This window comes from Lytechinus variegatus, chromosome 5, assembly GCF_018143015.1.
Source record: "Lytechinus variegatus isolate NC3 chromosome 5, Lvar_3.0, whole genome shotgun sequence".
NCBI classification, from domain to species: Eukaryota; Metazoa; Echinodermata; class Echinoidea; order Temnopleuroida; family Toxopneustidae; genus Lytechinus; species Lytechinus variegatus.
In genome coordinates this window covers 9,042,597-9,068,596 of record NC_054744.1, presented here as the reverse complement: position 1 = coordinate 9,068,596, position 26,000 = coordinate 9,042,597, and the positions used below count along the sequence as shown (strand labels likewise).

The following is a 26,000-nucleotide window of genomic DNA, read 5'->3' as shown; positions in this document are numbered from 1 at the left end:
TCACATTTAACTCCATTCTCTGATGGAATACAAATATGTTCTTTTTCATATTTCAGGGTCTGATGATATCCACGCCAAAAATTATAATCACTTTTAAATTTTTTAGATCAAAAGGTATTTGGCGGCATTCATATATGAAAATAATAACGGAGGAGCTGCTTGTCCTGTGACGTCACATAATCAAAAGTTTAAAATAATCATAAATCCGATATTCTTTGAAGGATTTTCATGAAACCTCCGCCGATAATTTTCTGTTTTCCGTTTCCGTTTTTTTGAAAAAAAGGTGTGAACTCGAACTACCCCTACAAGAATATTTCGTCGACGAGCGTCGTCTGGTCAACTTTAGTTCTTCAAATTGATCGGGACAACTCTATCATGACTGTATGCCTTCCGGAAGAGGTACTTGAGGAGGTCGACGACCAGGACACCGACCTCGCAGATGGTGATCACGGAGAACCCGATGTAGAGACCTAGAAGACCTCCAATGCCACCTAACAGACTCTCAAACTATAAATGAAATAAAATATGTCATAGGATTTGATTTGATGAACGAATCATCCATATAAATAAAGATAACAAAATGCATCAAAGACACTCCCTCCAGATTGCACAAGTTATGACCCTCCCATTCATCATGTTGTTTAACAGTCATAAGTTGATTAACTTTATTTAATTTAAAGGTGGAAAAGCTCCCCAAAAGAACATAAAAATATGCACACTTTTAATAATAATAATAATAATCCGCTTTTATATAGCGCTTAATCCATCGGAACAACGTTTCTAAGCGCTTTACAGATATATTATTACCCCGGTCATCGGATTCAATCAGTCATTCCCGCACACAATGTGTGCACATCCTCCACTCCCTGGGGAGTATTCCCTATGGGAATATTTGTGTATGCTTTACACATTATGAAATGCTATGAAGCGTGTTATCCACGGAAATAGTGATACACCCTCCCCCTAAAAAGGGGGGAATCAGATGTACCTCTCCCATAATCAAGATCATTATTTTGAGCATAAGAGTTTAGTCCTTATCGTAACTTATCCTTTTACTTATTTTTTAAATATTCTCACTCGTTATCCTTTACCCAATTCCTAAATAGCAAAGCTCGCAATATTCCTCAACTAAGCTTCTTATTCTTCGTCCTCTTCTTCTTCTTGTTCTTCTTCTTCATCATCATCCTTTTCTTCTTCTCCTTCTTCCTCGACAAAATTATATGTGGTATCACCGAAGGATCTTCTTCTTCTATTTTTTAAGGCATACATACCGTATATTTAGGTTTCTGGATCATCTGTTCATAATTGAGTTCCTCGAAGTATATCCGTACTCGAGCCAGATTTTTTCTGTGAAACGAAATCGAAAAGCACCAAGACGTTGCAATTAATTATGCAACTTAGCACGACGTTGGTACACAAACTTCGGGATGTTTTGGAACTTAATCCGACAATCAATTATACATGATATCAACATTAGTTTTGCCTCCATGTCAGGCAATCTCCTAGGCAATCATTTACGATTTCGATTAAAATTATTTTAAATATTGTTAAATTAAAAGAAATATGGTTCGCGAACCACGAGTCTCGCCTGATTTCGCGATCAATAAAAAATGCAATATGACACCGAAATAACCTTTTGACCCCAAGATGACCTTTGATCCATACATCCTCAACAATACACATGCGATATTACCCAAGTGACAAGTGTGAACATGATTGATGCAGAAATAAAGAAATTAGAGCAAGTTGAACAAAAAACTTCAAGAAAAGGATGGACATGACCTCATATCATTTGACCTTTTGATCCCTAGATGACCTTTGACGCCATCATCCTCGATAAAAACATATGTGGTAATAACAAAGGATCATAATTATGTACCAAGCGTGAACATAACTGATGCAGAGATAAAGTAAGTGGGAGCAAGTTTAACCAAACCTTGAACCTTTGACCCCTAGATGAATTTTGACCAATCATCCTTAAAAAAACACACACACACATGTGGCATTACCCAGATTCATTTAAACCAAGTGTGAACATAATTGATGCAGAAATAAAGAAATTAGAGCAAGTTGAACAAAAACTTTATCATTCTTGTAACAGACCAACAGACCTACAGACTAAACAGGAAAAGTGATCACTGTAGGTCTCTGTCGAACTTCATTCCTTCTTACCTTGTCTGTTCGATATCTTGGAGAATACGTATCGCCTTGTCATTAGTCAATCGAGACTTCAGATGAGTCTGATATCAAACCAGAAAAAAAAACATCAATTTGCAAGAATATTTTGCTTTTTACTGTAAAATGGAGGGTAAAATTTTTGAAATAGTCATGGATTTAGAGCAGTTAATGTAATGTTATCTTCTCCATCTTCTTAGTCATGTTAGTGGCAGTGGAATATGATGGCGCTCTTCAATCTCTCTAGATGGTCTAAGTCCGAGTGGTCTAAGGCGCCTGGATATACATGGAAAGTCTGGGGGTCGATCCCTGGACGTGGCAACTATGCAAGAGAGCAAGGCATTGATCGAGTTAACGATGAAATCTACAATGCTCTTTGTCCTGCTTTCAAATAAATGCGAAATGCTATATGCATTATTGGTTACTATAGGTGTGCACTTGCTAATAAAAAACTTTTGTAAGAATATAGGACTTCAGCCCACTCAACGTCCTATACCCTCACCAAATAATGGATTTTAAATATCGAATTATATACATAATCGACGGAGTAAATAACGCATTTGATTATTCGTGGAAAAGGAAATCTAACCATGGAGATAAACAATGATTGCTTAAGGTTCGCGTTATTCAATTTCAGTTCTTAGAATATTACATGCGTCTCTATTTTTTTTTAGATTGTAATGCCCAATAGTGTCAAAAAATCTGCATACCCCACAAATACCTGGTGAGAAAACTTTGTCCGACAAGTTGTCAGATCTGACATCTTTCCTAGATTTTGATTGGCTGAGAGGCACTGTTACTATGGTAACTGTTGGGTAAATTTGGGATTTGTCGGATAAAACGTCTGACAAGTCCTTTCGTATTAACGCTCCCCTCAGGGGTGTTGTTTGTTTTCACACTAATATCTAGGAATATTTCTTCAGCACGCCTTTCATCTTGGCAACCTTAGCGAGTTTAGCAAGTTTCGCAGTTGCAAAGAGAACGGAATGTACAACACAGTAAATCTATTAAAATCACAATGAACATGATGAATAGCTCAAAGGTCTTTGTCGAAAATTGGTGAAACGGGGCAGCAGATTCGGAGCTGACGCGAAAATGCAAATATGTCGTTTGTCTAGAGTTAAGGACAACACTGCTGTAATTTATTGATTCACAAATTTTCGACAAAGACTGAATCCTCATGAAAGGCTTTTGACAACAAATTCTCTGCGTTGCAGAAGGTGTTTGTGTATATAGTTCTTGTGAAAAATGTCTAAAATTCAGAGTGTGAGTGAATCTCTATTGGGGAACATATGTTTCAATTGCGATTTTACAATAATCATTCTCTTACAATTTAGCACATGTTATTCCGAATCAATCATTTTAACGGATCGAATAAAAAAAGATAACAGAACATGATCTATCAAAAGTATCTACCATCTTAGTGGTTAATGTAAATTTTCTATCATTTTACATCTTTTTTTTACATGAAAAAAATCATTTTTTTAAATATGGCAGTCTCTGAATTCAAAAAATACATCTTAATAATTCATACGAGATATATATATTAAATGTATACAGGTTTATGTCATATCGTTTGTTTTCTTAATATGGAATTACTTGAAACCGCAGAAATGGATTTTTCAAACCATTTCCAAGCATAATTATAATACATACCTCATATCGCTCTGAAGGCCACAGGTCCGACGTTACGGCGGTTACAAACAGAGTTTCCCTTGAAACATGAAGATAATAAAAACATAAAAGGATACTACAAGATTATCAACTGTCTATGAAACAAAAATGATCTATGCTTTCATATTTATTCATTATTATTGTAATCATTATTTTATTTCTTTAACGAAGGGAATTATACATATTGACCTTTTTAGAACATTAATAGATATAAAGACACACAAAGTTTAATCGTTAGTGAGAGCAATGTCGACGATTTGAGGCTTTCATATAACAGTATAATCACAACTTTCAAAATATGGGGATTTTTTTTTTAATTCACATTCGAACCATATTCATTGTATAAGATTTGCAATCCATATTTCATTGTCGACTGTGAGGATTGAATCCCTCTTTTTGAGTACTTCTGTAATTTCAGTCCGATCTAATCTCTACCGGTGTGTTGGCTCAGTTGGTAGAGTGTCCGTCTCAAAACCGGGCGGGAGGTCGGGAGTTCAAGCCCCGGCCGGCCGGGGCCTCGTCAGACCAAAAGACGTTCCTGCTCCACCCAGTTCGGCGTTCAACGATTTTGCATGTTTAGGGGATATAGAGCAACGTCGATCTCATTACCGCCGCACAGAGGCTGCTGGGCCCACGATAAATTCTTGGTCAAAATGAATTTTCAGAGTATTTCCATTTCGTATTCTATTCCGAACAATACAATGTGGAATTTTTAAGTGCCAAAGAGCCATAATTTTGGTTCCAATCACTCTCTGTCCACTCGGAGTCGATGCTTGTGACCAGAGTCATTTGAGAAAGAACTGAGGAGCGTTTCATCAACACTTTCATCCGACGGGTTGTCAGATCTGACAAATTTCCTTGATTTTGATTGGCTGAGAAGCACTGTTACTATGACAACTGTCGGATAAAAGAGGACTTGTCGGATAAGACGTCCGACGAGTCCTTTCATGAAACGCCCCTTATACAGGGTGCACTATAAAAAATGTAAAATCCACTTTCAAAAGACGCCTCTTGCTCCAAAAGGAATGAGAACGTCTCACGTGCCCCCCCCCCCCCCGTAGTTACGCCACCGGTCATATATTATAGTGAACAAACAAATTCTAACCAAAAATATGTACTCTTAATTAATGAACTGATATAAGAGCCGGCATTGTTGCCATAGCCAACAACTGGGCTGTAAATATATTGAACTATCAATAAAATTCGTGACTAGTACTCAGTCACGCACGGTGAGAATATAGCCAATATAATTATGAAAGGGTAATTAGGGCGAGAATTCTGTTTACCCCTCAAACACCGACTGGATATGATAATCGTGATAATCAAAGGAATGTAACGCACGCATGAGGAATGACAGATTAATCTCTTCGAATAGGATGTAAAATACAACGCAAGACTGAGCTCCTAGTCCTCCCAACGGGGGGGGGGGGGCTAGCCGTTGTTCACAGTAGGAGTGAATATGCATTGGCCCGTATTCTGAACTCGGGTTTTATATAATTCAAACGCTGGTCTAAGGTTGTGATTTGACTATGGATAGCCAATTGCAACATAGATTTTCAACAGTATAGGCTAGAGGCTCAATGTATGACTTAAATCATTCTTATCTGTCTGTGGCATGGTGGAGGATACTATCTGATAATATCATAACGTTGTTTATTTAAATACATGAACACTTCATATTGACTGGATATTATAATTGCACATGGAAACAAACACACTTTATTATTAAGTTCTTTGTTTTAATAGGTTATTCATCTAAACATAATATATTGCCATTTTATACCGATTTTATTTTTGTATATTTGTAAACCCCGACTAGTGAGGAGAGCTTCATAACAGAAACTATTTTCTCTTTTAGTCATCCTCAGGCACTAGTCGGTGGTAATTTATTCCTCTTGTAAATATTCTTATTGTCTTTTGCCTGGAAATAAAATAAATGAATAAATAAATGAATGAATAAATAAATAAATAAATAGATAGATAGATAAATAAATAGATAAATAAATAAATGAATAAGATAAATGTCTTCAACATTAGAGTGTTAGGAAAATGCACAGTAAACAATAACAACAAAACAATGTAAACAATATTTTGAAATGTTTGGCTTCCCATAAAATTGTAGAACAGGGTTAAACCATGCATGGTCTAAGCAGGGAGTTAATAAACCTGACTTTGGAATACGGGGCATTATGTTTAGGGGAGAAGCGGTGGCCAACCCACATGAATTTGAAGTAGTTAAAAAAATGGCGAAATAGGAAGTCTAGAAGAAAAATTAGGGGTTGTAAGAAAGTACAAGAGCACACAAAGAGTTGACTTTTGTGTATAGCTGCAGGTCCTACAGCGGCCGCGGAACGGTTTTCAAAGTGTGTGTGGGGGGGGGGGGGCTTAACATGCAAAGAATCACAATCATATGGTAATTTTTACGTTTTTGTACACGGTTTTGGAAAAAAGTCCCCCACCCCCCGCTTCCGCTGCCCAGCCCTGTCTCATACTACCCCTGTCATTGCGTTGAGAGAGATAATTCTACATTTAATCTTGGAAAGTTGTTTTTAAAATCAGAAAAACTTGTCGAAATGGTTGACCATCGTGATCATTATGCATGCATGTGTCTACAATATCGATTTTGGATTTTAAGAACCATTTCCCTCATTTGGTCAATACTTGAGCGAAAAGAATACGTGCTTGTTTATTCATTTATTTTCTCAGACAGAACATTTTATGCATCCTCAAACATTTGATCAGCTTGAAATGCCACGTCATGCTAACAGGTAGATTGATCGATTTGCCCAAGCCAGCTCAAGACAAAATGATTGCTGCGCGCATGCAATTAACACGACGAAAAGTGGCATGCAATAGTTCAAAAGCTCTCGATACACGGAATGTAAGATTAACATGTTGGGACAGTGTAATGATATTACAAGAAGGGGGCGTGGGTGGAGGAGAGAAGGCCCATTAAATATGTTAAAAGCTCTCTATATTTACACGAAATATGTAGTCACTTGCAGGGTCGGTGATGGGGGGGGGCAATTAGGCAACCCTTAGGTAAAATTCAGACATGCTTTCCTTTTTCAATAACGGTAAATAACTGGGAAAGTATACTAACTTACACGACCCAGATGATAGGCCTACTCTTTCCTCCTTTTCTAATATATTAATTCCGTTTTTCTCATTCATTTTTTTTCAATCTATTTTTGAACAATACGTTTAGGCCCCAATCAGTGGCGAATCCAGGCAGAGGCGCACCCCCCATAACAAATATTTGTTAGGGGAATATGTCGTGTATATTTGCAAGTGATGACTCTTTTCTTTCCTGACATAAATCACCGTTAATCGGAAGTGCGGGGGGGGGCTTGTTATTTTTTCTGTAAAAACTGCCACCCCCCTTGAAAAATCGTCGATCCGCCCCTGGCACTAATGGAAAATTCATGGGAGGTGGGCTCGTTCTCTCTCCTTCCACACTTGGTAGGCTATACCATCCAGGCTGCTTATATCATATACATACCGGTGAAAGTTAATAATATCTAAGTACGTGGAAACATTTTGAGATTGCCATGAATTAATAACACCATCTCTTAATGCTCATTAAAAGAAATATTTTGTTTTAATTATTGCTTGTCAGTTTCCTGCGTCCCGACTAAAATCAAATGGACCCCCACTAAAATTTCTGTTGTCCCCCTAAAATTTAGGTTGATAACCTTTTTTTTTGGCTTGTCATTTTTTTTACCTGTGTCCATCCAAAAATTTCGGGTGGTTCCCCCCTAAATTTTTTTGGCTTCCGCCGCCAATGGGAAGGATATACTCCGAAATATAACAAACCCAGTTTGTAGGCAGCCACGTAACCAGGGTTTCCAATCAGGGGTTCGATTCCGTCTCTTTCCTCTTTTTCTCCTCTTAATCCCCTATTTTGCTCTTGCTTTTGACAATTTAGCGGGTTCGATCGAACGCCCCAAACCCCCTAAGTATAGCAGTTGCTTTACATTTTAAGAATAATATGACGTAGAATTAAAAACAATTTTATAGAGTATATAATTAAAAAAAAACATCTATAGACTTCTACTTACTCGCAGGCAATAGGACAGATACATTCAAGTTTGCCTTCGTGAAAGAATTGCTCAATAGCCTGACGACACACCTCTGAAAAATAAGAACAATATTCGATTTAAGATCAAATCCAACTACTACCAATAATTTATAGCGCTTGATACATCAAAACGACGTGTCTAAGCGCTTTACAGATATATTATTACCCCGGTCATCGGATTTAATGTCATTCCCGCACACAATGTCTGCACATTCTCCACTCCCTGGGGAGTATTCCAGTCAGTCGCTTGTGAAGCGCACACAGTACTGGACAAGCTATGGCTTTCACATCCTACCGGGTACCCATTCGAGAGTGACAAAGTGTGGATTAACGCCTTGCCAAAGGACGCCTGACCGCGCTGGGATTCGAACACACGACCCTCTGTTTACAAGGCGAGAGTAAGAACCACTACACCACGGCTCCTCCACTGACTAAGTAGCATAGTGAATTAAATTAATATTTTTAAACAAAAAGAAATGTGGTCGGAGAAAGTGGAAAACAGGAAACGGCGGGGAAAGTGAGAGAGAGGGAAGAGGAAATGAAGTGGATGGGAACAGACAAAATTAATGGCGAAAAAATGTCGAGATGGAGCAATTGCGAGGTAGGTGGAAGTAGGAATAAACGTGATAAAGAGATGCTCGGGATTAGCTCCGTACGTTAATAGGGTCAGCTGGGTGCAACTGTTATTCTAGTCATATCTGACTATTTTCTAGTTGTATTTTATTAGAACAGAGTTATTTCTGACTAGAATATGTCAGAAATGTGACTTATCAGTTGCACCCATCAGCTGACTACTGGTCTAGTCGATTTGACTGATTTGTTTTATGAGTATAGGGACCATTAGACAAGGTTAAATGAAATATGGGGAAATAGACCATAACCATTAGAGTTACCACCGACAGTATGTTGGATGTTTATCCCGTTCCGTTCCATATCTAACATCAAACATTGACAATTCATTCATTTTGGAAAAATGGCTGCATTGCAATCATAGTTTCGATGGGGGGTCAGAATGATGTCCGGACACTTCAGCGGATGAAAAAAAGTAACAGTTTGTCCAGCTTTTTTCCTCAAAATTTGTGCATTAAATAACAAATATGAATATATGTCCTCTTCTACTAATGTCTGATATTACTTTCAATCGGTTTATTAAGTTGATCGCAAAGTTATAGCCGTCTTGTCCGGTCAAACAACCAATCCGGACATACACTCTAAAAATGAAGTGCTAATTTAGCTCTTAAAGAGCGTGTGTATTGACTGCACTTCGGAGTGCTGATTTGTCTATTTCAAATAACTAGACAAATCAGCACTCCGAAGTGCAGTCACTATACACGCTCTTTAAGAGCTAAATTAGCACTTCATTTTTTAGAGTGTATAACCCGGTAGATGTGTATTTTTCAAATTTCTTATACACGGTCAGAAAAACACTTGATTTTACAGAAAAAGGGAAGATTCTGCAGAAAGCAACAATTAACAGAATCATTCTGTAAATTCCTAAATTAGGAATTTTTCTGCAATTTAACAGAATGTGTCTGTTTAAAAAAGGGGAAAATGGTGTTTTATAAAAGGAAATTTGTAAGGTTCCATACACCAAATACCATTTTCCTGCAAAATTACGCAATCTGGTAAGATTACAGGTGTTCTGGAGACTTATTTATTTATTTATTCTCGAATATTAGAACTAATATTTATACAGAGTGGCCTGATCATCATTAAAAGACATACAATGTACGGAAAACATAGTAACATGACATTATGAGAAAAAAAGGAACAAATACAAAGAAAAAAATACGAAAATGTGTTACGAGTTACAGATGGCAAGATACATGATATAAATATGCAAAATATTAACATTAAAAGCTGGAGAAACTTATTTTATTTTAAGGATAAATTTTCGAACAGTGCAGTGCACCTTATTGTTATCTGCCTTTGAACATTATTACAAGAGAATAACTAAAATCAAAGGAAACGTACGTTCGGTCTTGTTTCGGGGGCTACAGATCGTATCGTTCATCATGATATCGGTCACACATCCGCACTTGTTGAATAGATGCTGCTGAACACAGGACTTGACGCAAGCCCGGGTAGTGTAGGCGTATTCCTCCGATGTGAAATTCGTCTGTGTCCCATCCGTGCAGTTGCCGTGCGGGTCCGATAGCCGCTCAAAGTATGACTGAAAAAGCAAAATGTGAAAGTAATTTCAGGTTTTTGTGTTGGATCTTTTCCAATATTAGTGTATTCATAGCATCTGCTTCGCAGACGCATTTTGCAACGTTGAGAATCTATTGAAAATGCCCGTCAAATCACAATGGACAGATTAGAGGTCATTGTCGAAAGTTAGTGGATCGGGATAGATCGTCTTAAGATTCGGAGCAATATTTCGTTTGTCCAGAGTCCTGGGCTCCGTAACACAAAGGTTTGCGATGAATAGCAAATATGAAATAACACTTCTGATTGGTTCCCAGTCAGTATTTTGCGACAAATGCGCGTGTAACAATGATCTTGATTGGTCAATTCATTTAGCGATTGATCGCTAATCTTTGTGTTACGGGGCCCAGGACGACCCTGCTGTTATGACTCACCGATTTTTCGACAAAGTCTGCTTTGTTATGAAGGACTTTTGACAATAGATTCCCTGTGTTATAAAAAGCGTCTGCGAAATGATTGCTACACTCTTAAAACAAATCAGTCAAAATGACTAGACCAGTAGTCAGCTGGGTTCAACTGCACGTCTCGTCACATTTCTGACTTATATTCTATTCAGAAATATTATGTTCTAGTAAAATACGACTAAAAAGAAAATCAAATATGACTAGAATAACAGTTGCACCCAGCTATATGAGCTAGTCATTTTTGACTGATTTGTTTTTAGAGTTTAAAATGCATGAAAGAGACGCATACATTATGTGGCGATTCCTTGAAAATTTTCGCCACTTTTTATAACGATGGAGGGGGGAGGGGCGATCCTCTCTTAGGAGGAGTTGCAAGAAAATATTTGCGATCAATCGCAAATATTCTGTTGTAATTTTACAGTTGATCGATCACTTTTAACTTTAGCAAGTCAGATTACACTCCTTGTTTCATGGAGCAGATTAGCAATCAATCGCAAATTAGCAATTAATTGCACGACATGTGCTTGATTTCGGGAATGAAAAATAGACTTGCGATTGATTGCAAGTTTCTTGCAATGCTCCATTAACACGATGTGAGTCAATATGCAACGAGTAGGCCTATAACCATTCATAGCAAGATTTCATACACTTTTTGAGGCAGCATCGGATATTTTGATAGAAGGAAAAACGACATAAAATCGTGACATCGTATTCGGTTTTTAATTGAATTATAAGAGTATGTATAGGGGAGCGTTTCATGAACATTTTTGTCAGACAACTTGTCAGATCTGACATCTTTCCTTGCTTCTGATTGGCTGAGAGGCACTGTTACTATAGTATCTGTCGGATAAAATGGAACTTGTCGGATAAAACGTCCGACAAGTCCTTTCATGAAACGCTCCCCGGTTATTCGACCCATATACATCCCCTTCCTCCTGTATCCCCCTCCCGTCCCTCTTTATTTTTTTACCCCCCCCCCCCTTTCTTTCACTGCTTGAAAAAATCATAGGGGGTCACCCTTTGCCCTCTGTTCTGCCGCACATGCACACTTTATATATTTTTATTTATTAGAATGAATGTTGATTGTAATTGATTGTTGTTGGTTGTAATTTTTCATTTATTCACGTTCATTCGTATATTATGTTGTAAAAAATGAAATGCTAATTTAGCGCTTACAGTGCTTGTATAGTGGCTGCACTACGAGTGCTGATTTTTTAGTTAAATCTAAACTAGAAAATCAGCACTCGTGCAGTCATTATACAAGCACTACAGTGTAATACGATCATTATGATAATTGATCTACAGTGATCATTAGGAAAATGAAATGCTTTTATTGTATTGAGTGATGTATAGAAATTAATTGGCCTTTCAGGATGAATATATTCTACGAATTACTCTCATGGGGTGCGGAAGCCGGCCTTTTTATATCGTTTTGGTTGTTGTTTGCTTGTCAAAATGCATGGGAAAATGGAGCAAAGAAAAACCCTCCCCAAATCGATCAATGCTTTGTCCGCCCCTGCGCAGCTCCTCCATGAACTCTGTTCTGATAATGGACCCTAACCTAGCTTTATTATTTTCTTTTACCTGAAAGGAAATAATGAAATAGAAAAGTCTCGTACATGGCAGTAACATCGTTATTAAAAAAAAATCTCCTTTCCAGTTCTTTACTTTAGAACTCTGTGTGTCGGAAAAAGTAATTGAATTTTATTTGAATCATAATTTGCAATTTAATTAGTGTTAATTGAGTTAATTACGCGGCTTGAGTTGCGACCCGGAGTTGCGCTCAGGACTGCATGGATGAAGCATTATTGACAGCGAATAATAATTGGATATTGTCCTTTTTACATGTTTTATGGATCAATCAGGTTGATTGCTCGATGAGGATCTACAAAATTGTCCCCTTTGTATTTATTTTCAATAGGAAAAGGACCATATAACATTTTCAGAATATAGTGCCCATCTAATTTCGATAATTGATGATATTGATGAATGTATTAGGTCTATTCGATATGAATTGTAATATCATTCTATCGCTCATGATCGACTCGGATAGTACAGGCGGGCGGTTTATAATCAATTAAAACAATTACATCCAAATGAGAGAGTTGATGACATCACTCACTCACTATTTCTTTTATGATTTATCATATGACATATGAAATATTTTTATTTTCTCGTCATCGTCATGTGAAATGAAGTTTCATTCCTCACTGAACACATGGAATTCCATTATTTTAACATTTTGTGCTTCAGGCAAGGAGGTCCTAATCGTCAAATTCGTAAAAATTGAAATATTGTATAATTCAAACAATAAAAAACAAAAGAAATAGTGAGTGACATCATCGACTCTCTCATTTGGATGTAACTGGCTCGTTCATAATAACTATTTTGTTGAAAATAAGCGAAACTTTGAAATGTCATAACTTTCTTATTTTACATCCGATTTTGATGAAATTTTCAGCATTGTGCTTGTCTGATTTTTCTCTATTGATTCAAATCAACATTTTTCTGAGGTGGACTTGACCTTTAAATTGTGATTGACTTGTATACATGCTAAGAAAATAATCACAATATGCATTTATTTAGCGCAAAAACTATTTCTAAATATTCTATTGCGCTGTCAGGGCTTCCCATTTGCTGTACATACTATTGGAATAGATGTTTTTAATTGTAATTTGCAATTATGTAACTTTGTTGAATTCCTAATGTCGAGGCGAAGTTTTTTCCAGTTGTGGGGCTGATATGAGAAATTACCTATCCCTAATGTTGCTTCAGTCTTGTGTGGGGGTACTTGTAGTGAGTGTACCTTGTGAGCTACGTAGGTGATGGTCATGAGATCGGGATTTCAATTTCAATTAAGAGATCTAAAATATAACTTGGGGCCTGACCACTAATACTGTTAAAGACTATCATTAGGATCTTTAATGTGATTCTTTGCCGGACAGGTAGCCAGCGCCTCGATCACAAGAATCCCCGTTAAATTACGAGAACTTTTTAAGGCTAAAAAATACCCGTTAATTATTCCTGCATTCACACCGCCCTGAAACACATCCTTCGGGATAAGTTCCCGAAGTTACGAGCATGCGCAGTATGGTCTGATAAGCAGGAAAGGCGCGAGATTCAAAATCACTAGCCCAGCAGCCACCCACGCCGCCGCGCCCAACGACACGCTGGGCTAAAAGTTCCCGTAATTTGCTTTCACATCGCCAAAATACCTGCGACCTTGGAAAAATCCCCACGAAAGTTCTCGTAATTTCGCCAAGTACCCACTATTTAGCGGGTATTTTCTTTCGGGGAAATTACGCGTAGTTTGCTTTCACATTACCAAAATACCTGGTATTTTCTGATCGGGGTAAATTTCCCGATCAGAGAATACCTGGAACTGGCGAACTTCGAGGCGGTCTGAAACCACCTAATGTAATTCTCTCAATAATGGGGTGACAGGAGAGAATTTGGAAAGACGACATATTAAACGACGGTGCACATGTGTTTTGCACTCTCTGCAATTTGCTTATTTTGTTCGGTCCAACCCCATCCCCCTCCCCAAGCACCTTCCAGCCCAGTCCCCACTTTCAAATTCGTTCAGCGGCCCTACACTGCATTAGTGTGTAAAAATGCCACCGAACAAAATATTGATAAACAGAACGCCCCTTTCTTTGGGGAAGCGGTCAAATACATATTGAACCATTATATGGTGTAGACAGTACACTGTAAAAAAATGAAGTGCTAATTTAGCACTTACAGTGTTTGTATAGTGACTGCACTATGAGTGCTGATTTCCCAGTTTAAACTTGAACTAGAAAATCAGCAACCGTAGTGCAGTCACTATACAAGCACTATAAGTGCTAAATTAACACTTCATTTTTTTACAGTGTAGGTTTCATGGTACACCATGTATCTGTCTTGGGCAAATACACCGAAAAGGAACATTTATGCTAACATATCGGCACTATCTCCCCCCAAGCAAATTTCCATTCTCCAGCTCTGCTGCTCCTAATGTGATCATAATGCTGATCAATCAATAATTATGAATGGAATATCCAATTATTACATAATATTTTACCTATTATATCTATTTCCATTCCACTAAAGGGTGATCTTCATTCCCGTCATTCGAGAAGTTCATTCAATTTTCCTTGGATCAATAATTAGCCCGATTACAGTCAGCCACAGCACATCAATCAATTCGAAACATGGATCCTGACATCGGCATAATTTGTGAGAGGATATTACAAACTCTTTCTTTTATTATCTTTATTCAAGCGTAGATCAAAAGGGCAACTGCTAAAAAAAGCTATCAATGTGTATACACTTAATCAATTAAAAGAGGTGGGAGGATGGGGGTGGTAGAACTCCTTTGTTATTTTGTAATAGTTTTGCCATTATAACCGATGGAAGTTTTTCCCTTTTTTAAAGTACAATTTGAACGATTCTAACATGTATGTATTCCATCATTCTATATCTTTAAAAACAAAAGTTTTTATTGCGTTTTCATGATTTTGTGTAAAAAATCACATATAAACAATACAAGTAATTTGAAAAAAAGTAAAAAGCAGCATGAACATTATTAGTTTACATTAGAAAAAGTACAGCTTATCAATTATAACCACGATATTGCTCTTTCAGGCATCCAAGCTTTCTTTTATAAGAAGTATTGTTTATTATGATATACTTAATTTGTTTTATGGCTCATATCTATGTCTTGTTTGGATGTCTTGATATTGTATAATTTCAATGGAAAATTAATTAATGAACTCAATCAAATGAAATGAAATGAAATTAAAAAAATATCGTACCTGTCTGATACCGATGTTTGTGGCCTGTCCTGTGGAGGCAACTACCCCGTCGTCCTCGGGGAAGGGGAGTACGTCCGTGGGATGAATGGCGACTCGAACCCCTGCCTCCTGGGCGAAGAGCCCCACATATTCCGGCTGCTCGGTGAACAGTGTCAAGTGCAGGCCTGGTCAATCGCGTATGAACAAATAAGAAAAATGACAGTTGGGTATGTCAAGGTCATTAAGGTATATTTCCTTTTATCTTTGTAGTTTTTAACTTTTTATTTGTCAGAAAACATAAAAAGTTTACAAAACATAATCTTCAATAGAACAGGACATGGATTAACATTTTTTTTACAGAAAAAATGGGAATATGATATTGTTTTTTACTTAAAATCATATAAGTTAATTGTTTCTATAGGTAACCTGGCCCTATCGAATTATTAGACCATACACTGTTAAAAATGATTTAAATAACGCTGTTTAGTATGTGAATCGCACAGCAGTTTATTATTATTGTTATTATTACTTATTTGACCAATATAAAAAAGAACATACACATTACATTAGAATAAAATTTACAGTACATTAACATGCAAAGAATGCGGGAACGGCATGTGGGTCAGGGGGCACAAAAGCGAAATTCATCACTGTTGCCCGAAGGCATGAGCCCCCACACATGCCACTCCCAAGACATAAATTAAATATATAAATACTCCTACACAAAATATTGCACGTTAAAAAAGGGAATACTGAAAAGGGTGCCAAAATAATTAGATAGTCTTGAGATGCATTAGAAAAAAATACCACTGCAAAATTGGAGAAATATAACATTGTAAAAACTATAGTAAAAAAATATAACATAGTAAAAACACCTCGGTGCTGAACAGTAATGAAAGGGGCATTTTAGATAAACTTGCAATATAAATTGGGAATTCAAGGAGTTCGGAAAAAAATAAGGGGGGGGGGGTAGAAGTCCAAAATAGAATGGAATTAACATCAAAAACATTTTCAGGATATAGTCACCTGATATATCATAACGATACATGTACAGTGAAAAAACATGATAACACGTTAAACTCATCAGGATAGGAAATTGGGATAAGAAAGATTTAAACAATTTAAATAAGTGTTTAAAATCTTAAACAACCATGATTAAATTATTGATGATTTAATATTTTATGTAAACTTTGTTGTGTAAGATTTTAAACAAGTCTTGTTTAAAATGTCTAAACTATTACTGTGCGATTCTCATAGTAAACAGCGTTGTTTAAGTTATTTCTAACAGTGAAGTGAAAATGGGTGTATAAATAACTGAGCCTCTTAACGGCTCTGCCGGTGTGTATAATGCACAGGCTAGCATTTTGATGTATAACCTATTATTACATTCATGCTTGAAGTAACATTCTCCCGAATGTATTAAACTCTATATCATTTAAATATTACGTCCAGTATGTACAATGTTTGATTGTGTTTTCGGCTTAGATTGAATTGTTATCATTTGTATATTTAATCTACTTCAATTCAGACTAATTGGCTGCGATATAGATTATAATCGTAATCAGTAGCGTACCTAGGATTTTCCACGGGGGGGGGGACCGTCCGCCGGTTTTGACAAGCCAAAAAAAAGGGTCTTCAAGCTCGCAGGGGCAAAATAGGTATTCGAGCTCGTCAGGGGGGGGGGGGCAAAAAGGTTTTCAAGCTCGTCAGGGGGACAGGGATACGTCCTTTGCATGGGTTGTGACTCGTCAGGGGGGGGGGGAGGCAGACTGCCCCCCTGCCACCCCCCGTATAGGTACGCTAGTGATATCCTAATCATGCCAGTAAAACCATATACTTTATATTAATTGAATTACGCAATATTTCGAAAAATGAACTACGCATTTTCGAAGGTTATACCGTGGGTTGCCGATTTTTGCAAATTTTTGGCGAGCTTATTGGCACGATCCCTCGGTTGGTTGATTCTGAAATACCAGGGACCAGTTTCATAAAACTTGTCAAAACAGATTTCTAATAACGGTTTAACGGTAAACTTGTTATAAAACTTGTGCATTTGTTATGATGACAATTCTTCATGAAACCGGGCACGGTGGCTCGACGGTAGAGCGTCCGCCTCATGAACGGGAGGACGTTGGTTCGAACATCGGCCGAGTCATACCAAAGATTAATATAAAAATGGGACCTTCTGCCTATAGGCGCACATCAATTTAGATCGGCGAATAGAAGAATAATAATTATCATTGTTTAATACTATATGGTTCAGTAAAGTTGGTCCTTATTGTCAAATATGTAAAATTAATTAAATATTGTATAATTCAAGCAATAAAAAACAAAAGATAGTGAGTGAGGAAAATCATCGACTGCCTCATTTGCATGTCACTGAGTTGTGCATATCACTGGTCTTTTTTTTTTTTTAAATAAGTACAACTTTAAAATGTCATAACTTTCTCAGTTTACTTCCGATTTTGATGAAATTTTCAGCGTTATGCTAGTTTGATTTTTCTCTATCTATTCAAATCAACATTTTTCTGGGGGGGGGGGGGGTGGAGACTTGACCTTATAAGATGCAAAGTTAACCCTGTTTTTCTTAGTGTGTAGTGAACTACGCCAAAGCAAATCCATACTTTTAAAACGCTCAAAATTATCAGCGCGAAGAATTTCATATTTTGTTCCCCATTATGAATACACTGTGGAATACTACCTATTCTATCCAGCTATCATTATGCAAACAATTACCGGATTACCGGAGTTCATATTTCCAGTGAGCTTTCATAATCTCTCATGGACTTCGGGTACGGGCGGAGAAATTGATAACTTAATCATCGTAGAAAACTCGATGCATACTAATTTTTTGCTTTACCTTTATTAATTTCGCTGATTAACCCGAAAGGTATATGGACAATGATCGATTGTCACATTTACACATCCATCATCGTTGACAGTATTAATCTGCCGCAGCTTCAGTTAAATGGAGTCAATGATTATAACTCATTTAAATGAATTTATAATTCGAAGAAAATTCAATTTAATGGCATGAAAATGAGGAAGTAATCATATTCAGGATGATTTCGTTCCATTTGCACCCAAAATGTTCTTTTAAGTTCTATTTAAGTTTATGTTTCTGCTACCATTATGAACACTTTATTTCAAGCCACGTTTTACTTCAACTAATTTCTTAGGTCCTCTGCGCTTCAACCATGCATTTTTTGTTTATGGTTATAGTTCGACCTATTCTTATCAGCAAGTGTTGCTATTTTGTCTATTTTTACGCAAAATCGACTTTACCTCTGTAATTGATTGACTTTATTTCATTGATGTATTCACATCATATCAGAATGTCCAAATAAACAATGTACAGACGTAATATACAACAAAAAGATAGTAATAGCCGTGGTGAAAATAAATATCAACAAGAAGTATTGTACACAGCAAAGACTGTGGTGTTAACCGGTGCACATAGAGGACCACACCAGTTATTTTACACCGGTGTTAAATTGGTGGTGGTATAGTTTTACACCTATAGGTGTTATTAGAACACCTTATGTTGTTACATTTACACTCTTTGGTGTTATGTTTAATCTCTAGGGTGTAATTTTAACACGGCTCATGGTGTGGTCCTTTATTAACACCAATTGGTGTCAGTTTTAACACCATTTTACATTTTACAAAATAATAATTTTTAAAAAGGAAAATGCAAGAGACCGCCATCGTGAGCGTGACTTGATGATGATGATGAATGAATGAATTATTTAAGTAAGGTAAGACATGATTTGCCGTCATGAAGTATATAGATTTTTAAAATCTTCGTGATTTCCGTTTCACGGTTGAACATAATGCACAGCAAAAACTGTGGTGTTAATCGGTGTACATAATAGGACATTACCAGGCTTTTTTTGACTCCGTTGTTAAATTGACAGTGTTAGTTTAACACCTATAGGTGTTATAAGGTGTGGAACGTTGTGACCCAGTGGATTAGTCTTCGGACTTTGAAACAGAGGGTCGTGGGTTCGAATCCCAGCCACGGCGTAATTTCCTTCGGCAAGAAACTGATCCACAATGTGCTGCACTCAACCCAGGTGAGGTAAATGGGTACCAGTAGGAAGTAAGCTGTGTGCGCTATGAACGCCTAGCTTAGCCGGGTAATATAAACTCTAAAAAATGAAGTGCTAATTCAGCTCTTATAAAGAGCGTGAATAGTGAATGCACTTCGGAGTGCTGATTTTTCTCGTTCAAATTTGAACGAGAAAAATCAGCACTCCGAAGTGCAGTCACTATACACGCTCTTTAAGAGCTGAATTAGCACTTCATTTTTTGGAGTGTAGGAGCGCCTTGAGCACCTAACAAGGTGGATATGTGCGCAGTATAAATACCCTATATTATTATTATTACAACATCTTTGGTTGTTAAATTTACACTCTTAGTGTCATGTTCAATGCCTAGGGTGTAATTTTAACACCTCGGGGTGTGGTCGTCTATTAACACCAACCGGTGTCAGTTTTAATACCACAGTGTTTACAGTGTGTGATTAGTATATAACAAAGTAAAATAGGGGGGGGGGGTTACAAGCCACCATATCATAATTATAAATTTAAAGGGGAAGTTCGCCCTGGATAGAAATTTGTTGTAAAAATAGCAGGAAAAATAATGAAAAAATGTCGGTGAAGGTATAAAGGAAATAATGTTAAGACAGTTATTAGACTTTCAAGTTCTTGATTTGTGACGTCATACACAGGCTGCTGCCAGATATGTTATGTAATACAAAACGTATGAATTTGATTAATTATATGGTTCGTGATGACTTATTTTTCATTATATTTTAGGAGCGCGTGTGAAATGATTTGTATATTTTGTATCCAGAAGGTACAATAATCTTTTTTCATTTGTTGAGAAAATTATATTTCATTGCCTTTAACCACACGATATGTATGATATTTTCTAGCTTACACGGATGACGTCACAAATCAAGTAATTGAAAGTCTAACATTTTTTTAATTATTTGATGGATTTTCCTCAAACTTTCGTACTTTTATTTTTTTTCTGCTATTTTTTTACAAAAAAAAATATTTGTCAGGATGAATTCCCTCTTTAAAGAATACAATTTAAAAAGCACAATGACCTCAAATATATAAATATTCTCGTTAATACATGCATGTAATATTTCCTGTCGAATAAAATAAGTACAATTGTTGCTGTTCCTTGTAATAAAACAATTCCCCCCCCCAAAAAAAAAAAATAATTAAATAAATAAAATGAAAAGATTTGTACATAAAATTGACATTTTCTAAAAAGTAGCACTTGAATTTTGAGAACGTTTGAAATCAGCTTCCGGGTCAGCTTCACCTATCAAAATATTTAGTGTAAAATTAAGAGAATTTCTTTTTACTAGGTGATACTGAAATAGTTGTTTTTCATGAGAGAAAAAAAACCGCCCTGGCATCCTATATCGCCAATTTTCATCCACAATTCCTGCCAATGAAAACTTACTATTTCATTATCTATGCATTTCTGCCCAGGCAAACAAAACAAAAAGGTTGGTTGAAAATATCCTCTGATGGTGCACGTGGAGCAACACTGCCTTAAACTTTTGTAAATAGTGTTGCCAAATTAACTGTAAACTTATACCTTCGTTCTTAACAATATTTACGTTGTCATAATAAACATGGGCTTCCGATTCGAACAAATGGCTTGTTAATAATTAGAAAAGATATTTTGGATGAAAGAAAAATTCTTATATAGTTTTTTTTAATGGTCACTGATGGAGGCTATAACATATCATGCATGTTGTAGTTCACTGACAAAAAGAAAGAAGTGGCCATCAGACAAATTTCAAAGTTATCGTTGATAAATTCCCGTCTCCTGGATCTAATTTTATACTTGGACACTCAACATGATAGAGAAGGCATCAGGGGGGGGCAGGAGGAACGGCCGCCTCCTAAGGTCTATTTCAAGAAGTGAGATGAAAAGGAAAAGGGAATTAAAGGAAAAGGATAGAAAAAGGAAGAAAGGGAAAAGAAGGGCATGAATAGAGCGTTGAAGATTTTTTTATCGGTACAAAATCCTTCATTCACTTGAAGAATAAACCTAATGATGTTTTGCCCCCCCCCCCCCAATCAAAACAATCCAGATCTGCCCTAGTAATATGATATGATTTATATGTTCAGACATTATAGGGTGTTGTCTTTTTAACCAAAATTCAGTTTTTACTACATATCACCTTTTGCCATTGCCACAAGGCAAATGCCGGTAGTGCAAACACATTAAAAGCCAATCCACGTGAATGCGTTCGCTCTATTTCTTCTCCATTTCTCTTCGTCTAAAAATTACCTTGAGATATCAATTAGCAACAAACAAAAAAAAAAGAAAAAAAATGCGGAGTAGTGGTGACCGGAATCATCGGAGTGCGAGGTTAATTTTATAAGCTTTGAAAGCCGGAGTGTTACAAAATATGCATATACTTTACAGGCAAAATGTAAAAAATATATTTTTAAATTCCATTTATTTTTCACAAAACAGTTATAAATATACACAGCATATAGATATGCAAATTGAAGAGTCGATGATGCCACCATGTCGATATTTCTTTTGTATTTTGTTCGGGATTTTGTTATATGAATTATACAATAGATTGTAGATTTGTCAAACAGATAGGGAGGCTTTCACTCAATTCACAATAGGTTGCACCAGTGGCAATCCCACATGTTCGGGTGGGTGTTTCAAAAAGCTGCTTGTAAAGTTACGCGCAACTTTACGAACGACTGGAACATGTTCTTATGTCCTAAATGAATGACATAGGGATGTATCATCTAGCACAAGAAGAGGTCACCGGTCCTTCATATCTTACGAACAGCTTTATGAAATACCCACCAGGGAGGAATCAAATTTTGGTTCACATTATAATGTGGAAAAAGTAGAAACATATTTCATGATAAAATACAAAGAAATAGCGAAGGGTTGATGTAATCGCGATTCCCTCATTTTGCATACCGTCCGGGATATAACTATTTTAATGAAGTAACCTTATTTGACATCCGAATTTGATGAAATTTTCAGCGTTGAGTGTTGAACTTGTTTGATTTTTCAATCAACTTTTATGTTGGGGTAAAGATTTGCCCTTTAAATGCTGGATTCTGTATGAAGATTTAATAATTATCTTCATACGGTATCCAGCATTTAAAGCATTTAATATCACATCAGAATGCACTCACGTTTAATACCCGTACTCTTTACTTTTCTCGCTTCCCCTTTTCAACAAGTTGAACATCGGGGGGCAGTCTCCCCTACATGCCCTAGTTAGTAATTTATCGCCCCTAATTATCATGATTGTGGAAATATGGTTTTAAAATAGGCTTAGATTACGATATGAAAGACTTTCTAGCGTAAAGTTTCGTGGGAGGTGTATCATGACTTTTTGTAATGTGTAATTTGGAAATTTAGTACTGATAATGATAAAATTAATTTGTCTTGATTCTTACCGTACTGTGCTCCTGTATGTCCGGTGTGACGGACGGTGCTGCTGTTTCCGACCTCTTGATTGAAGGTAAAGCAGTTACCGTAGTATTTGTTCTGGAATTGGTGAAAATCCCTGAAAATTCATCAGACAAAATAGCCCTTTTATGAAACTTAGAATAAGAAAGCTCCTGTAATATGGCGCTTAAAATAAATGCCATTGTTTCAGTCACTACCATATACCGCTCTTCTTAATCAAAGTGATATTCAAGAACCTATTCCATTTCCGTCGGTGCATTATGCAGCCGTTCAGTCGATGTGCCTGCATTAAACTTCATGATACTCATCCGATCAGCATGAGCTTCATTCATGCACTTCTCTTCGGATATCATAACTTCATCCATCATTGTCCAATCATTATTTTTGTTCGGGAACTCTGTCTCTCTTTCTCTCACAATTTCTTTTCATACCTCTCAATCCCCTCTATTTGTATCCATCATCCCCCACCCATCATATAAAGGGCAACATAACCACATAACATTGGCAAAACGTAGGTTGAATAGATCTGCAGGAGTTTTAGAAAAAAATCTATATGAAACGACAAAATGAAGCAAGTTAATGCTCTTACGTGTAATTACAAGGGCGTCTGTCGAAGGTACATTGAAGTATGAAGTCTTCTGCCTGGTGCCCCATATCCTCCAGTTCTTGTCTTGTTGGGTTGATGACATCCAGAAGATCGCTGAAGTCATCTGCCGTGGACTGCCGGTAGAACCCTTGCCAGTCATTGTCATCGGTCACACCGTCCCAGTCGTACTCCTGGTAGTCGAACATGTTGGTCTCCCAGCCTGATTCCCACCAGTCGTACTTCTCGGCTTCCTCAGACCCCATCGACGACGGGTATATGCCAGTTTGTCGCTTTCGGCGAATGTGTCGTCGTTTTTTATCCAGTTTACCAGTGATGGGATCAGGGATGAGCCGGAGACCCGATCTTCTCTTTCTTACCTGTGGACCCTCGCCCGGTGCTGACGATTCCTCGTCGATAGAAGGTTGGAACCCGTCGGATGTTTCAGAAGCAGTGTCCACATCAGATTGTGATGTCTGATTTTGATTTGCTGATGTCGAGGGCTCGTTGTTTTCGCTGCTTATATCGGGAAACTCAGAAAATGTTGTCTCTGGGACAGAACTAGTTGTGCCGTCCGTTTCCGAGTCTCCACTCATGTCACCAGAATGGTATGTGCCAAAGATATCTGATCCTAGATCGCTCGGTCCAGGCACCTCAGTACTACTAGAGCTGAGTGATTCCTCGTACTTTAGCCACCATTCCGATGACCAGTCGAACCACCAACTGTAGTCCATGTCTCCTCCCCCAACGCCGCCATCGGCTTCGATCAAGCTTTCGAATCGGGTGCCAACCATAGCCGAGCGTCTCATCTTATTCATGTTGCACACGGTGACTGCAGGAAACCGTACTTCCGTCCGGGTGACCACATCGATCTGCGTCGTGTAAGGATGTCCTCTGAAGTCAAAGAGCAGTAGGCTTCCTTGCCAAAGGAACGCTGCAAGAGCGACAAGGGTGACACAGGCCCAGAAGAGTTTGGACAGCACAGACTTTGAGGTGATGATGCGGGGTACCCCGTGGGCAGTAGTAACGCCACTGTAATCAGTCAATACTGCACTGACGGATTCGGGCTTTTGGGGATGTATGTCGTGATATTCCGGAGGAAAGAATGAATTTGTTTTTGATGCCCTGTAGTTGACAAAAAGAAAAAAATTAAAAGAGTTTATTTTCTTATGCATGATACCGAGGTATTATAATAACTAAAACGGTGACGACAACGACAAGATCAATAATAATAATAATAATGATATGAATAATAAAAGAATGATGGTAATGATGATAACAATAACAAATAATATTATGATAATTTTTATGATAATAATAATTCAGTTATCAAAATGTTAATAGATGTAATGACAATAACCATAATGCTCGAATGTTAAAGGAAAGCTGACATCACAACATTGCACTTTTATGGCGATGGAGAACTTCTTGAAAAAAAGATTTGTAATCAATATTGCAAGGAAAAAACGTTGGGCAATATTGTCCAAATGTATCGGCCATTTATTGTTATCATTTTATTTTTACTGAATACTTACATATCCATGCTGGTCGATATAGAAGAAATACAATGATTGTATGCAAAGTACTCGTATTTTACCCTTTTAACGTTATTTTTACCAAAAAGAAAATGTTCAGAAGCTCAAAATTCTGCCTTATTTTGTTCCTTAATCATGTTGTGATGAAGACGTAAGCCGCGGTTGGGTCAACTCCAAAGAGAATTTGCTTGTCTACACGGCGCTTGTCCAATGAGAAATGTGATGATGATAATGAGAGGTGGTGAGCGGAGATACCATTCTTTCCGTTCCACTGATGTCGTTCAATGACGGGCGATTAAGAGCATCTCTCATCTTCGAACTGATGTGGGCGTTTTGTCCCGTTATATTGATATGATGATTATGTGAATTGAAATTGAACAAAAAAATACCGGAGGACTTTCTCATCAAAACTGCATGAAAAAATGCTATAGCACGACCATGAACGGAGTGAATTACAAGAACGCAGTAATGACGATGGGATATTTTGGGTAATGTATATCGCATACTGTAATAAAATCATGAAACATTTAATATCATTCCCATATTGGCAATTAATTTAGACTACGATATGCAAGCAAGGACCTACCGGTGATAAAGTTCAGGGATAGCAGGATGTCCCTTTTTCTCTCCCTTTAGAAATATTTAAAGGCACATTCGATACATTTTAGCAAATTAAGGAGTTCTAAAAAAAGTAAGAAATCAAACATGTCAAAGAAGGGTATGAGCCTATTATATTCACGGTTATAAACTGCCTGCACACGAGCAGAAAAAGGTCATTTAAGGTAAATCATGAAGGTGGCTTCCAAATTCACTGACATTGGCATTTGTGATTTGATGATTATTCATATATTCCTTTCAAAATATTCATTTTATCACATCCAAGCTGAAGAGTAATAAATAGAATCTTCAAAATCACTGGTAATTGACGGTAGCCTAAACAATAGTCAAATGTGCCAAAGGTATATAAAACAGATTCCCAAACGCAGGCGCGTACGCAGGATTTTTGAAAGGGGGGGGGGGGGGGTTTCGAGCTGATTTTTTTTTAAATCTCCCGCCCAGTCTCTAAAAAGTGATGAGCGG

The 26,000-nt window shown here is 37.2% G+C and overlaps 1 protein-coding gene across 1 annotated transcript; it reads right to left on the bottom strand.

Annotated features, from left to right (window-relative positions):
• Window positions 1-244: 244 nt before the first annotated feature.
• Window positions 245-24,928, bottom strand: LOC121414856 (amiloride-sensitive sodium channel subunit gamma-like). Its single transcript, XM_041607910.1, has 10 exons — window positions 24,921-24,928; window positions 23,392-24,510; window positions 22,790-22,899; window positions 15,339-15,502; window positions 9,905-10,103; window positions 7,911-7,983; window positions 3,832-3,889; window positions 2,173-2,240; window positions 1,272-1,347; window positions 245-507 (listed from the first exon to the last, which is right to left on the bottom strand). The coding sequence occupies exons 1-10, from the start codon at window positions 24,926-24,928 to the stop codon at window positions 343-345; spliced, it is 2,040 nt and encodes a 679-aa protein (XP_041463844.1). The 3' UTR covers window positions 245-342.
• Window positions 24,929-26,000: the final 1,072 nt, after the last annotated feature.

Bases quoted from the DNA above. Each gene is read 5' to 3' on its own strand.
- LOC121414856 (XM_041607910.1), bottom strand. The intron at 22,900-23,391 runs GTAAGAGCATTA...ATGAATTTTCAG, and splicing joins AGACGCCCTTGTAATTACAC to GGATTTTCACCAATTCCAGA. The intron at 2,241-3,831 runs GTATGTATTATA...GTTTGATATCAG, and splicing joins GGCCTTCAGAGCGATATGAG to ACTCATCTGAAGTCTCGATT.